This window comes from Leucoraja erinacea, chromosome 17 (genome assembly GCF_028641065.1).
Source record: "Leucoraja erinacea ecotype New England chromosome 17, Leri_hhj_1, whole genome shotgun sequence".
Classification (NCBI taxonomy): Eukaryota; Metazoa; Chordata; class Chondrichthyes; order Rajiformes; family Rajidae; genus Leucoraja; species Leucoraja erinaceus.
Genome location: NC_073393.1, coordinates 15,693,428 through 15,709,121, shown reverse-complemented (window position 1 = coordinate 15,709,121; position 15,694 = coordinate 15,693,428). Strand labels below are relative to the sequence as shown.

At 41.3% G+C, this 15,694-nt stretch overlaps 1 protein-coding gene across 5 annotated transcripts in view; it reads right to left on the bottom strand.

Annotated features, from left to right (window-relative positions):
- Positions 1–15,694, bottom strand: part of ndrg4 (NDRG family member 4) — a 105,807-nt gene that overhangs the window by 81,532 nt on the left and 8,581 nt on the right. For 4 of the 5 annotated variants that reach the window (XM_055648664.1, XM_055648665.1, XM_055648661.1 and 1 more), the window contains exon 2: positions 8,029–8,117. In XM_055648664.1, coding sequence (XP_055504639.1) covers positions 8,029–8,094 — 66 coding nt within the window. In that variant the 5' untranslated portion in view covers positions 8,095–8,117. Of the gene's footprint in view, positions 1–8,028; positions 8,118–8,230; positions 8,367–15,694 lie in introns of those variants that run through there. The other variant, XM_055648663.1, reaches the window with a different exon arrangement.

The following is a 15,694-nucleotide window of genomic DNA, read 5'->3' as shown; positions in this document are numbered from 1 at the left end:
TTGGTTATGGTGAGGAGGTGTGTTATCTTTCTGTTGGGAAAGTCTTGGCTTTCACAATGGATGCAAAATTTATTTGTGAATGATTCTCCACACTCCATCTTGAATGACAGAATAATAACATTTTGCCTGTTTAACAAGGGCCATTTACTGGTTGACTTTACTCTCTGCTTTTCTCTTGAAGTTGGCACATAGTGAAAATCATTCCCACTGTGCAAATAGTGGCCAGAACACACACTACAACTTGGGAAGCATCTCTTTGACTAATAAGAATAAATGGTCAAGGAGGATTCTAAACGAGGAATTATCTCCATAGGTTGTAAAATCCCATGGTATTTTGGAGAGGGGAGGGGAAAAGAGGGAATGACTGGGGTGAAAACGAACCTTGGTTATTTTGGCTGCTTTCCTGAGGCAATGTGAAAGTAGGTGGAGTTGATGGAAGGTGGGAGATTGGGTTATGTAATGGACTGGGCCACTCTCAATGTAAAACACTTGCACATCTCCTTTAAATGTTGCCCCTCTCACCTTAAATCTATGTCTCTAGTCTTTGACATTTCCATCCAGGCAAGAAAAGCTGAATGACTACCCCTTCTATGCCTTTCATAATTTTATATACAGTAAACCCGCGTTTTAATGGACCCCTTTAATGCCCCATGCTCACTCTCACCATCTCCCCGGCCACTTGGAGCTAAGGCATCCAACGCCACCCCTGACTTGCAAGGTGCACCAGCAAGTCCTGTTTCACCAATTGCATGCCCCCTTGACATTGCACACTGTAGCCCCTGGGAACAGCGCTTACTTCAAGTTGTCACCACCGACAGGATGTGCTCAGTCACCATGGAGGTCCAAACTTCCCCACCTACTGCTGCTTCCTGCCAGCCATCGTTTTGTTCACTCCCCACTAGACCGTCGCCACCTCCTCCTTCTATCGCTCTATCCATTCGGCCTGTCTGCCCTCCACCCTCCACTCCTGCCTCCTCCTCTTTCCCCCCCCCCCCCCCCCCCCCCCCCCCCCCGGAGTTGCTGACATACTTCACCTTGGAAGCAGCAGCAGCTGAGAGGGGAGGGAGCTCCATGGTGACAAAGCACATCTTGTCTGTGGCAGCCACTGTCCACAGGAGCTACAATGTGAGCCACATTGAAAAGCTCACTGGTGCAGACCAGCAGCATTGGCACCTAGTTTAAAGGTGAAACAACACAAAGTGCTCGACTAACTCAGCAGACCAAAGGGGAGGCCATTTCAGACTGAGGCGAGAAAAAACGTTTTCACGCAGAGTTGTGAATTTGTGGAATTCCCTGCCACAGAGGGCAGTGAAGGCCAAATCATTGGATGGATTAAAGAGAGAGTTAGATAGAGCTATAGGGGCTAGTGGAAACAAGGGATTATGGTGAGAAGGCAGGCACGGGTTATTGATTGGGGACGATCAGCCATGATCACAATGATTGGCGGTGCTGGCTCGAAGGGCCGAATGGCCTCCTCCTGCACCTATTTTCTATGTTTCTAAACTTTGATACACGAGACCACAGGACAATGTGAGGTGGTCCAAAAATTATAGCACTAATGTGTACCGTTTTGGCATAATTCAGGGCATGAATCACAGACACACGCACACACACTCACAAACAAACAAGATGAGTGTTTTAGTAATATATATATATAGATACCCTCCAATCCAGGCAGATTGTGGTAAACCACTTCTGCTCCCTCTTCAAAGCCTCCACACCCATCCTGTCATGGAGTAACCAGAACTGTGTGGTCTAACCAAAGACCTCCAAACATGACTTTCTTACTCTTATACTCAACTGAAGGCAAGCAGACTAGATGGCATCTTTACCACTCTATTGATGTGTGTTGCCACTTTCAGTGAGCTATGGACTTGGACCCCAAGATCCCTCTGTACCTCAATGTGTTCAGTCTTGTGGCTAACTTTATAACTTCCCAAAGTATAATACCTCACAAAATATACCATATTAAATGTCAACTGCCATTCTTCTGCCCATTTCTGTAGCTGATCTAAATACTTGACCGTTTTCCTCACCGATTGCTATTCCACCAATTTTGGTGACATCTGCAAGCTGACATGTGGTGTGTGAACACACATACGTACAGGGATCCACAGGGTTAAGTGTTGTTTGCCAGCCACCGTTACATCCTTCCACCACAACTCTGATTTCTATGTCAGTTCTAAATCCATACAACCAAGTCACTGGATCTCATGCATCTTAATCTTCTGGAGCTGCTTACCATGTGTGACTTTATCAAATACCTTACTAAAAACCATCTAATTCTCTGCAATTTATTGTGGTCTAGGGAAGAGATGTTGTTGAAATGCACCACAGTAGGATGTTTTCTACATTGGTCTCATCAAAACCAATGTGAGTAGACGCAAGTCATCTGTGATTTTGAGGAACCCATTATGAAAATATTCTGATAAAGCTGTGGGAGCCAGTGCACTTGCAATGGATATTGATTGTTGATCTTTCCTGTGGAGGAGCAGAGGTTTTTTTTTTTTTTTTTTTAAGGAAAAATCAGATGGACCATTTAAAAAGTGAGAGAGCAGAAATGGGCAAAAGGTTTTAGAGGAGCAGGAAGCAGCATCAATACAGTTATCAAATGTAACCATAAAATAACCAGGGGGGGCAAATATTCTTCAGGTACAACTTTGACCAGTAACAGTTCCCAGAACGATACTTTGATTTGCAGAAAGCAGGTGGAATTAAAGAAGTTGTTCAATATGAAAATTAGTTCAACCAGGTGAAGGGATGGAGGGTGATAGAAGGGGGGACCATTGGTCTTCCGTTCACTGAAACAAAGAGCCTTCGGGCCATTCTGATGTGGGACAGAGATGAGAGAGATTGGTCGTACCTAGTGAAATTAGTCAGCTGAGTCGAAGATACTGAAAACTGTCAAAATAGTGGAGGGTGTCGGAGGGAACAAGATTTCAAAACAATGATGTGTGTGCATTAATTTTTTGTACATGGGATGCAGATTAGAATCAAGAGGCAAGTATCGAATCCCCTTTTTGCAGCCAATTTTTCTTCTCACACATTTGCTGAAAATTAGGGCACAGCAGTCAATTCTTGATCTGTGACTGCAGATAAAAATTGTACTATTTCTGTCAGCATCACCAAGACGCATATTTTCTTCAAGCATTGCTCCTTGCCATGGAGAACGTAAAAAGCTTCTCCTCAAATACTTTTTGCCTTAACCTTCCTCTTATCCTTATCATGTTAAAGGACGAGAGGAAGATCATGGTCAAAGTCTCCATGTCTGGAAGCAAAAGTGTTTGCCAAACACTAAAATATTGGATGCGATTCTTACAGTTGCCACACCTTGTTACAGACTATAGGGGATCTAAAACCTTAAACAAAGGTTTCTCTACAAGCAGTGTACCTTAAAATAAATTATGAACAAATTATTAATTAATCAATTCAATTGTTAAGAGGGCATACTGCTGTTAAACAACAGGTTTTCCCCCATCAGAGTGGAAAATGCAGCAGTAACCATCTTGTTGAGGTCCATTTTGACTAGGCAACATCATATCAATATTGCATTAGGACAATCCCACATACATCATATGACAGTGAACAACACAAATCACATCTGTGCATCCTACTCAGAAAATCCTAGGGTGGCTCGGCTGTAGAGTTGCTGCCTTACAGCGCCAGAGACCCGAGTTCAATCCTGACTACAGTGTTGTCTGTACGGAGTTCGTACATTCTGCCTGCGACTTTTGTGGGTTTTCTCCAGGTGCTCCGATTTCCTCCAACAGACCAAATATGTTAATTGGCTTTAATAAAATTGTAAATTGTCCCTAGTTTGCGTAGGATCCTGTTAATGTGCGGGGATCACTGGTCGGCGCGGACTCAGTGGACCAACAGACCTGTTTCCGCGCTGTATCCCTAAAAACTAAAAATTAAAAAAGCAAAATCTTCACATACAGTAGGTATGTTACAATACTTAACTTCAGCGGCGCTGCAGTTCTGCCACTGGCCGTGTGCGCAATTTTGGCGTGTTTGAGGGGGGGCGGATAAAACGCGGTTTTCTCCTACCTTGCCCTGTATTATATTTTGCTGAAGAATTGTTCCGACGGCCGTTCTGTGTCTTTTAAAAAAAAAATTTGCCCGACAGGTTCATCACTAGAGTAATTTTAAAATCAGCTTCTGAAGTTGTCAACGCCAACAACGGGGACGGATTTTACGTAGGGGACTGGTAAATGAAAGTCCTTTATTTTTATGTATAAAAGTGTTTCTTAAGATGCCTTTAATTCACATTTTAAGTTGTGAAACGGTGATTTTTTTCCCCATACGAACCGGCAGTATTTTTGCTGCCGATACGGGTTTAAATCCACCGCAACTGCAACATTCCAATTGATTGCGTTCCAGAAAAAAACACTCGCAAATTGATTTAAATGGCCATTAATTTACAGGTATTAAACATTAAATTCCTTCCATTTGGCCTATAAACCCATGACAAGGAGATTTAAAAATTATGTTATATTGTGAATTCTTGTGTGAATGTTCTTTGGACACTTAGGCTATTTAAAAATGTTAATCTATTCTTAAGAAATGGATAGATGTTTAGATCTAGTAATTGAATTTTGTAATTAGCTACAATTAGGCAACTAACTAATTATATGCTTTAATTTCAAGTCATCTAAGTAAGATTGTTTCATATTTGTTTCACAATGCTTCAATCTAAAATAACTGAACATTTCTTTCAGTTCTCTTAATTTTTAAGTAATTTTTAATGGGCTTTTGACTGTTCACGTTCACAGCTTTTGTGTTAAGTCAATGGAAAAGCAATAGGGAACAAAATGCTAATTTCCGAGTATGAAAATGGCCATAACTTTTGTAATACTGAAGATATGAAAGTGAATTAGGTGTCAAACTAAACTTCTTTTTATGCTTTATCTGATGGGATAAATTACAGACTTGATTTTTTAAATCTCAAAATCCTGTAACATTGCTACATACAGCACCCAAACAAAATAGCACAGATGAATTTTGTAAACAAGATATTTAATTGTAAAAGTATTAAAGCATTTTAATTGTGCTGCTGCAAAGAAATTCAGTGCATGTGCCAGAAATGAAACCACCGGTATAGTTTGGTGGGAAATAAGCTTGACGGACAGGAATACCACGCTTTGAGAGTGATGGAACTGCTAAGGATTTCAGGCTGGAGCCAAACCAGGAATGGGAAAATATAAAGAGACCGAGGCAAACAGAGACTGAGAACTGAGGGTAGAGGTCAAAGCATCTGGATGGGAATAAAGCAAGTTTTGAGATAGAGCACAAAATGTAGGCAGGGTTAGGATCAAGGTTCAGAACTGAAGTTATTTATGGAACCAAAGCTTGAATGGAAGATAGCGAGTGTGGCAGTTCCTGTCTTATACAATATATCCTCACACTATCTCCCAAAGTCCTTGGATTTAGTTAATTATATTGTTTGACCATTTAAGTTACTTTAGCTACAAGTTAATGTTTCATTTATCTTTTGCCTAATCATTAAGTACCCCAAATCGTCTGGGTATTGGTACCTTCAGACTCCTCTATCACCGAAGCCTTCACTTTGCACACATGGAAGAGTACATTAGATTCAATAAGTGAGCATTCTTTTAAATGATGTGGATACTGGCATAGATGGTGCAGACTCCACTTGAGGAATGATAGGAAAATCTTATCTTGCCCAATAAAATAGGAATGTAGTGTTCAGCATTCCCACATTGCACCATCTGAATAAATAAGTGGATGATTCACCTCTACCCCATTGGACATTGACTATGGAACTGATGTGCTACAATGTTGAGAACTATATTTTGCACTCCATATCTCCCCCTTTGCTTTATCTATTGTACTTGAATTTGACTTGATTGTAGTTATGTATAGTATATTTGATCTGTTTGGATAGCCTGCAAAACAAAGTTATTCGTTGTATGCAAATGTTACACGTGACAATAATAAACCTAAACACTGGATGGCAAAGGACATCTCTTCAAATCTCACTTACTGACAGTTACTATCCCATTTTGTTGAATGCAAGTGACGGTATAAACTACTTCTCGCAACTTTGTTGATGGTTTAGGATCCAATTAGAGGTATTAGGTGATGACGAGATAGTTAAGGGGGGAGGGAAGAGAAAAAATACATTTAATGCAACTACCCCTACACCATCCTTCAGAAACTGCAAAGCCTGGAAGAAACTAGGAATTAGCACAGCAATTTCCGGAAACATTTGTGCACTCAGTAATTCTGCACATACTGCATTCTTGGCATAGAAGCACAAGACGCTCAGGGCCAATATTCCTGCACAGATAGAGAGAGCAGCAACATTGCCATTCCAAATGTATTTTGCATGATTATATTCTCAAACGTTATTTTTTGTCGAGGGTCATAACACATTGACTGAACATTACATTAAAGCCTTTGACTTTAACATCAACATGTGCTGTGGAAAATCTTCTCTGCAAGGAACAAGGAGCTGCCTTAATCTTTGTGATTAAAAAACATGGTATTTATATTTTGTAAAGGAATGTGTGGGAGAGGATAATGAACATCTCAGGACCAAAGGACAAAGAACAGCTTGAGCTTGGCTGTTAAATGCTCACTGCTTCATCCGAGCCTCTCAGTGAGATTATCTTCTTGGATTCAATGACATATTCTTGGTAATATTACTCATGTTCCAGTTGAAGACTCTTGCAATTTTGAGTACCGTACTGAGAAAAATGAAAAAGTAACCCACAGTAAATTAAATGCTTGGAAAAATCACATTTAAAGCATGCATAATTTCTACATTTCCTGATTAAATTTTGTGTTGCCATCACCACACTATCACATGTCCTGCCACCCATTTTCTTCTACTGGGAAAGCCACTACTCCAAGAAATCTCTCGCTATCCATTATAGCCAGCCAAAAACAATTACAATTTTTAAAACAGGCTATTTGCTCCATTGCCTGTGCGGGGGGCTGCTAATATTTGTATTTAAATTACAAATGTTCATACTAATCTCCCTCCTCATGGCCTTGATCCAGACATCTCAGATAGAAGACAGTACTGCAGTGAACAAGACACAAAAGTAGAAAGTGAAAGTTGAAAAAGAGAAATCAGTTAAATAATTAGAGTCAGACTAGATGCAAAGAAAAATGCATTTGGTTCTTGGAGAGAAGTGATCAGATGTTTCGAGGCATTATTGCAGGAATTCTCCATAGAACCTCAGGTCTTTGGATGAAGTATCTCGAGCTGTTTCTTAGATCTTTCCTCTGCCATTCAGTCGAATGGAGTCATACACTGGCAGTTCAAGGGAATTCAGCTCCACTCTGAATTTGTCTGATAATAAAGCAGTCCATGTCAGCACAGAACACAAACTAAATGACATGCAGATGTGTTGACAAGTGGCAGGTAACATTTTCACCATAGAATCGAAAGGCCAGGGTTAATTCAACATTGCCCTATAAAGTAGCAAAACATCTGAGTGTTTGAAAGGCAATACCAGAAGTCTATGTCACAATATAAAAGGGATTGTTGTTACATATAGGTCAGAATAACAAGATAGGCCTAAAATAGGTTTTAGTAAACCGGCAGTAGACAAAAATGCTGGAGAAACTCAATGGGTGAGGCAGCATCTATGGAGCGAAGGAAATAGGCAACGTTTTGGGTCGAAACCCTTCTTTATAATTTTTACAACATTTTTAAAAAGCTGATTTGATTTTATGACTCTCCTTTAACAAACAAAATTAAAATTCAAGTTTACCAGTACAGCAGACTGGAGCTGTATTGATGGAAACTAGGGCAAGCCGAAAGCAAGCTTTCTTAAAAGGACTGGTCAGACACATGTGGATTTCCATTAATTAGAATGGAAAGGAATTATAATTAAGGAGCAGACATGCTTTGTAAAGCTCAGGGGAAATAATTTCAATATCATAATTCAGTTACTGATAAGACATACAAGCACTTACATCTCTCAGAAAAGCGACTCACGTTAGGGTTACTGGGACATTTGTTTTTAAAAATCATTTCCTACAATGACTCACCATTGACATCTGCTCCCGCAGCAGAGGCTTTTCCTCTGTCATTCGGATCTCTTGTAGGCCAGCCATTTCCAATCGGTGCCAGTCAAATCCTGCAACAACAGAGCAACATTTCCAGACATCAACTGGGATACTGACTGAGTATTTAGCAAGACATCTTTCTTTCTGAAAGCCAGCATAGAATTCAAATCTCTGCAAGACTAACCCTTTAACATTTGGTGCTTGCCCATGCTTCCCACTTCAGTGTGGATTGCAGAATCCTGCTGAATCCCTAAGGAGATAAGGGAAGCTGAGGAACAGTTCCTCCTCGACTCCAACTCCAGAGTGTCTGCCCAGCTAACCGGTAGGTGGAACCTGCAGTGTGTTACTGTGACAGGGCAGCCAGACTGATACACTGTCCGAAGCTTAAAGGGGAAATCATCCAGAGTTGCAGCAAATAATATTTAAAGGGGAGGTCAACTAATAATCAGGTAATTAGATTTAAAATACAAAAAGATAGATCACTTTGATATACAACGCGTTTTATTTTCAAGACAAGGTCATTCATACTGCCCGTTTGATTTTAATTGAAAATCTACTTATATTCCATTCCTCTATTTAAAAGGGAAATGCAAAATAGCTTACAGCAAAGGATTCCAGATTGCTAACCTCCTGAAGCAGGTCACCAACCACGATGTGGAATATGTTTTTTTTACTTTGCACCAATGTTGATCCATAATACCAAATATATTTTTAAGAGATGAAAGCAGAGCCAGTATTTCTATGCCTGCAGACATTGTTTACAGTTTCAAGTCAAGATTTAGTTGGAATGTAATTGTAATTTACAAAGGCTTTATGCCCCTCTGCTAGTCGTCACATGAAGTTATTTTAATGCCCTCAGTGAAGGAAGGATTCACCATACATAAAGGAAGGAATACCCTCAGAAATGAATTCAATGTAAACAAATACCAAGCTGTTCTGTTTTCAATTTATCACACTATTCCTTGATAGAATTAACCGTACCTGAAGTGCAATAACAAGGAGACCATACCAATTAAACCCACCATCGGTAGACCTGTTTCTGCCAGTGACTTGGAAGGATTTAATGAGCGTGGGCTGGGAAGAGAACAAGTAATTCACATTAAGGTGGCAAAGCAGTGGAGGAGTTTTGTGTCACTAATTATATGGGAGCAAATTAAAGATCTTTTTTTTTTTTTTTTACACCTTAGCAATTGCATCAATGTGCTGCTGACGAACTGATGATGTGCGAACCGTTACCATAGGAACACATAACTTTCACTGGCCTGAAAGTGGTCTTCAAAATTGAGCTTATGTCTTTACTCAATTTCTGAATGTGCCTCTCAGAACTCTGATCAAATTTGACTCACAATTTGGAGGCTTAAAGATGTCCTGAGTTAACCCCATCTACATCTGTGACCTACTTAAATGGAAAAACATATTGGAGTTTCCACTGCAACAGACTGCAAGAGATTAGAATACAGGTACATCAATCACTAGTCCAGACGATACAAACAACAGTTTGCTTATAATCTCCTTAATTTCTTTAGTTTGTTCCTTTTAGTGATACCGTTGTATTGTCTCTGTCATTCACTTCATGGTTCCCTATTATTTCTATTTATTCAGTAAAGACAAGTACACGTTTGCTTTGTCTCAACCATATTTTTTAATTCCATTTAATTGCTCATGATTTTTCCTCAGAGTGAATTCATACTTATCGTGCTTCTCTTTCCCTTTTTACATAGTTGTAAAACCTTTTAACAATTTTTAATATTTCATGCTAATTTACTTTTTATGCTATATCTCCATCCACTTTCAATTATTCATCAACAGAAAATGAATTCATTTTCTAAATCATCATACTTGCTCCACTTTATTTTAGGTCTCTTTCAAACTAAAACTCTGTAGAAGGCCACAGGTGGACCACCTCTCTGCCCACCTCCCAGATTTCTCATTGGCAGATAGACTTGTTAGAATTACAAAATAATCCTTTACATATGCTGACAAACCCAAAGAAAACAAATCTAATTATACTAGCCAATTTGCCTCTCAGAAACTATATGAATAGCCTTATTTACTTTCAAGACTCTTGTTTGCAAAACATGTTTTTGTTTTTTTAAGTTATTATAAAAAATTGCAATACTACAACCATTTTCTAGAAGGATACCTCACTTTGAATTAAATAATTAACTATGAAAAAGTAATCCATTATGTTCAATTATCTACCAAATAGCTAGCTTCTTGGTTTTCCCAGGAAAATGTCCCAAATGTATCCTGCAAACAACTTTTGTTAATTTACACTGCTAGGAGTGATGGTGGAGGAAGAAACAATAGAGGGGTCCAAGAGGATTTTCATTAGGCACATGGACATTCAGGGAATGGAGGGTAGGACCATATGCAGGCAAGATGAGATTAGTTTACCGTGGCAATATGTTTGGCATGGACATTGTGGGCCGAAGGGCCTGTTCCATAGTGTATTTTGCTATATTCTATCCTCGCCTGGTTTATTCAAATATTTTAGTTCTTCATAACTATTTTTGTATTACTTTTGCTCCCAATTCTTCAGATTTCTAAATTACTTCTCTCTACAGTAACACTGCTCTCGTCCTGGGATCTTTAACTATCATTGACACATTTTGTTGTCTCTGGTTATTACATCCCCACACAGTGATTCTACCTCTTATTTTTAGCCATAATCATTTTCACATTCATGCGCTATGGGGTCAGCCAATATGTTCAAGGTCAAGTTCAAGATTCAAGAGAGTTTATTGTCATGTGTCCCAGATAGGACAATGAAATTCTTGCTTTGCTTCAGCACAACAGAATATTGTACACATAAATAAATACAGAACAGTATGTCCATATACCATTGTATAAATATATACACACATGAACAAATAAAACAGATAAAGAGCAAATAAACTGATAATGGGCTATTAATGTTCAGAGTTTTGTTTGAGTTGAGTTCAACAACCTGATGGCTGTGGAGGAAGTAGCTGTTTCTGAAACTGGACGTTGCAGTCTTCAGGCTCCTGTACCTTCTACCTGAAGGTAGCGGGGAGATGAGTGTGTGACCAGGACGGTGTGGGTCCTTGATGATGCTGCCAGCAGTTTTGAGGCAGCGACTGCGATAGATCCGCTCGATGGTAGGGAGGTCAGAGCCGATGATGGACTGGGCAGTGTTTACTACTTTTTGTAGTTTTTTCGCTCCTGGGAACTCAAGTTGCCGAACCAGGCGACGATGCAACCGGTCAGCATGCTCTCTACTGTGCACCTGTAGAAGTTAGAGAGAGTCCTCCTTGACATACCGACTCTCTGTAATCTTCTCAGGAAGTAGAGGCGCTGATGTGCTTTCTTTATAATAGCATCAGTGTTCTCAGACCAGGAGAGATCTTCAGAGATGTGCACGCCCAGGAATTTGAAGCTCTTGACCCTTTCCACCAATGACCCATTGATATAAACGGGACTGTGGGTCCCCATCCTACCCCTTTCAAGGTCCACAATCAGTTCCTTGGTTTTGCTGGTGTTGAGGGCCAGGTTATTGTGCTGGCACCATTTGGTCAGCCGGTCGATCTCACTTCTATACTCTGACTTATCCCCATCAGTGATACGTCCCACAACAGTGGTGTCGTCGGCGAACTTGATGATGGAGTTCGCACTATGACCGGCTACGCAGTCATGAGTATAGAGCGAGTACAGCAGGGGGGCTGAGCACGCAGCCTTGAGGTGCTCCTGTGCCGATTGTTATCGAGGCTGACACTTTTCCATCAATTCGAACAGTCTGTGGTCTGTGAATAAGGAAGTCAAGAATCCAATTGCAGAGAGATGCGCAGAGACCCAGTTTTGAGGGTTTGATAACCAGCTTGGAGGGGATGATTGTATTATATGCCGAGCTGTAATCAATGCATAACAGCCTGACATATGACTTTTTGTTGTCCAAGTGGTCCAGAGCGGAGTGGAGAGCCAGCGAGATCTGTTGTGGCGGTAAGCAAACTGCAGTGGGTCCAGGTTTTTCTCGAGGTAGGAGTTGATTTGCACCATGTTCAATCTCTCGATGCACTTCATCACTACCGACGTTAGTGCCACTGGTCGATAGTCATTGAGGCATGTCACCTTGCTCTTCTTGGGCACCGGTATTATTGATGCCCTTTTAAAGCAGGTGGGAACCTTGGACCTCAGAAGTGCCAGGTTGAAAATGTCCGTAAAAACTCCAGCCAGTTGGTCCCCACAGGTTTTTAGAACACAACCATCAGGTCCACGCTCTTTTCGAGGGTTCACCCATCGGAAGGATTTTCTGACGCAGGCATCTGTGACTGTGACTGAAATACCATCACAGCGAATGGGGGCTTCAATATATATTTTACACTTATGGCGATCGAACAGGTGTTTCAACATGTGGAAGTGTGCACTTGACACGCAGGATCGGCTATGATCTTATTGAATAATGGAACAAAATCAAGGGAGCTCATTTTCAACAGTTCTTTCTATTTCCTATCTTCTATTCAAATATATCAATATTTACTAGACCTACAGTATAATCTTGCTTATTGTCCACTTTTTTTTTGTCCACTTATCTTTTGTCTCACACAAAAGGCAATTGTAAATTATTCTATCACTCCGTTGACCTGTGGATACTGGAAAGACTTTGCACAGTTATTTTGCAACAATAAAACCCAGTTTTTGACCTGCTCTGCCAATCATATTGTCATGTTGCTAGTCCAGATATGCTTCTGGGCACTGATGACCCAGAATGTTGAAGTTGGGAAAATTAATACATTCCAGTAACAAGCAGAAATGATTAGAATCTCTTCTGTGGGGATGGCCACAGTGCGGCAGATATAGCTTCAGCCCGACATTCTCCAAATGTTGGGGATGGAACTAAGCATCACTGATGATGTGTTCAGGAGCATCAATAGATGTATTTTTTATCATCTGTGCTGGCGAAACCAGTGGTGACCAGGAATAGACTGGCTGACAACCAAGAATAGGGCAGCGACAACTGGACAGAGGACAGCTCGGAAGGATGGCAACCGGGGCGGGGTGGGTTGGCAGCCCAAACCTGAGAGGAGGCAACCTAATCAAGCTACAGGAAAAACATGGAAAAATACCACCAGGGGTGCCAGAGAGGGGAGGGGGAGGCTGGGGAGAAAGGATGAGCACCCCAATTTGACGGATCAAAGGCTAATGACTAATGGCAATGGACAGCCGACTGCGTATGAAATGCAGATGTGGAAAGGTCTATATCTATAATCTATAATGTGCTGAGGCCTGAAGATTCACCAGACCCAGATGAAGTGTTTGGAGGGAGAGGGAGTGTCACATCGCACAGGTATATTACCTGGGGAGACGCAGGAGGAGCCGGGCCCGGATGCACCCCATAGACTAGGTATGTACAAAACTTACCCTCAGCGGCGCTGCTGTTCTGCCACTGGCCGTGTGCGCGACTTTGGCGCCCTTGAGGGGGGCGGGATTAAAATGCCGTTTTTTCCTGCCTGTTGGAGTCAATCTTTCTCAGCCTGTTCAGCTGCTGAAGAAAAATCGATCCAACATCCGTTCTCTGAAGTTTTATTAAAACATCGCTGGACAATATAATGGCTGGAGTAAAGTAAAAATCTACTTCTAACGCCGTCAACGGGACGGATCTCCTGTACGGGACAAATGAAGGCAAGCCGTTTATTTTACATATAAACTTGCTTCTTAGGATTACTTTAATCCACGTTTTATGTTGCGAAAAGGTGATTTAGGCCCCATACTAACCGGCAGTGTTTTTCCTGCCTATATGGGGTTTAAATTCACCGCAAAACGCAACGTTCCAAACGATCGCGTTCCACAAAATCCCACTCGCAAGATGGGCCATTAATTTACGGGAATTAAACACTAAATTCCTTCCATTTGGCTTATAAATTGTTGACAATGAGATTTAAAAACCATGTTATATTGTGAATTCTTGTGTGAATGTTATTTGCACACTTAGGCTATTTAAAAATGTTAACATTTTCTTAAGAAATGGATAGATGTTTAGATCTAGTAATTGAATTTTGCAATTAGCGACAATTAGGTAACTAACTAATTATATGCTTTAATTTCAGGTCATCCAAGTAAGATTGTTTAATATTTGTTTCAGAATGCTTCAATCTATAATAACTAACAATTTCATTCAGTTCTCTTAATTTTTAAGAAAGTTATGGGCTTTTTACTGTCCTTGATCACAGCTTTTGAGTGAAGTCAATGGAAAAGCAATAGGGAACAAGATGCTAATTTCCGATTATGAAAATGGCCATAACATTTTTAATACTGAAGATATGAAAGTGAATTGGGTGTCAAATTAAACTTCTTTTTATGCTTCATCTGATGGGATAAATTGCAGACTTGATTTTTAAAATCTCAAAATTTTGTAACATTGCTACATAGAGCCTGAACCTCCAAGTAGTGCAAGTAGTGCAACTAGTACCGAAAGCTCAGAGCAGACCTCCGGAGAACATTTTCGGTTCAAGTCAATTAGGTAGGCCACAGGCCTGCAAGACGAGCGGCTGTCTGGCATCAGTGCGAAATGATAGATTAGTCGGACAAGGGTGCTAGAAGCAACAGCAAACCTGGGAGGCGTGGATCGAAGGTTGCGGGGCGATTGACTCCGACAATCCCCTCGTCAGCCGCTAGCTGTGGAACAGGTTTTGGAGCACCCGTGGAGACGAAGCGCTGCCAGAACACGTGGAGCTTTCACCATGAACCAAAGAGCAGCAAAGATCCACAAGATCTGGCAGGACTGAAGTCCCTCAAGAAGCAATACAGAGAGACCAGCGAAGAGCAACGTCCCCCCTTGGCTGAGCTGTGAACCATCCCGAGGAAGAAGCTGCTGACCCTCTGTAGAGCTGAGGAGGACCGTCTGGAGGAGACCCACGAGAGGAAGAAGGCCAAGTTTGAAGAGCTGGTTATGGACTCCTATAACGCAGTCTGGCATCGTTCGATGATGTCGACAAGGTGTAGAAGCCAGCATCGAGGTTGGGACTGCTGAGGCTTTTTGGAGCAGGGCAATCGTTTCACCATAACTAAAAGCAGCAAAGATCCACAAGATGAGTGCATTAGGCCCTCAGCAACGAGAATGGAGAGAGGTCCCCCCTTGGCTGAGCTGTGAACCATCAAGAACACCACAGAGGAGGAGGACAGCGGAGAAGGGCCTGGATGGTCAGGAGAGGGCTCTGCCCGAGGTGGGCTGAGGTTTTGCAAATGCCACCTGAACACAACGTTGTGGTCTGATCAACCACAGAGGCAGCGGAGAAGGCCTGGATCCGGAGAGGCTGCCCATGGGGAGAAGCAAATGCCACCGGGTCGCCTGGGTGAGGGCGTCTGATGTTTCAAGACCCGAAACGCCCAATGACCCCAGGTTACATCACTGATGATGTGTTCATCAATAGATGTATTTCTATCAATCGGTGAACTATTTGACCTTGAACATCTGATGGAAGGAAAGCTATTGTTGAAGCATCTAAAACTTTCTTTTTTCCCCAGTAATGTTGTGAAATCAGGATGCATGGCTTCCAGCCATCATCCATAATGTTAAGGAAGGCTTCTGTCAGTGGAAAACATTTCCTCCAAATTCCACAGACACCAATTTTATTGGTCTACTTGATATGAAACTTGATATAAATCCCAGTTTTAAAACATTAAATTAATA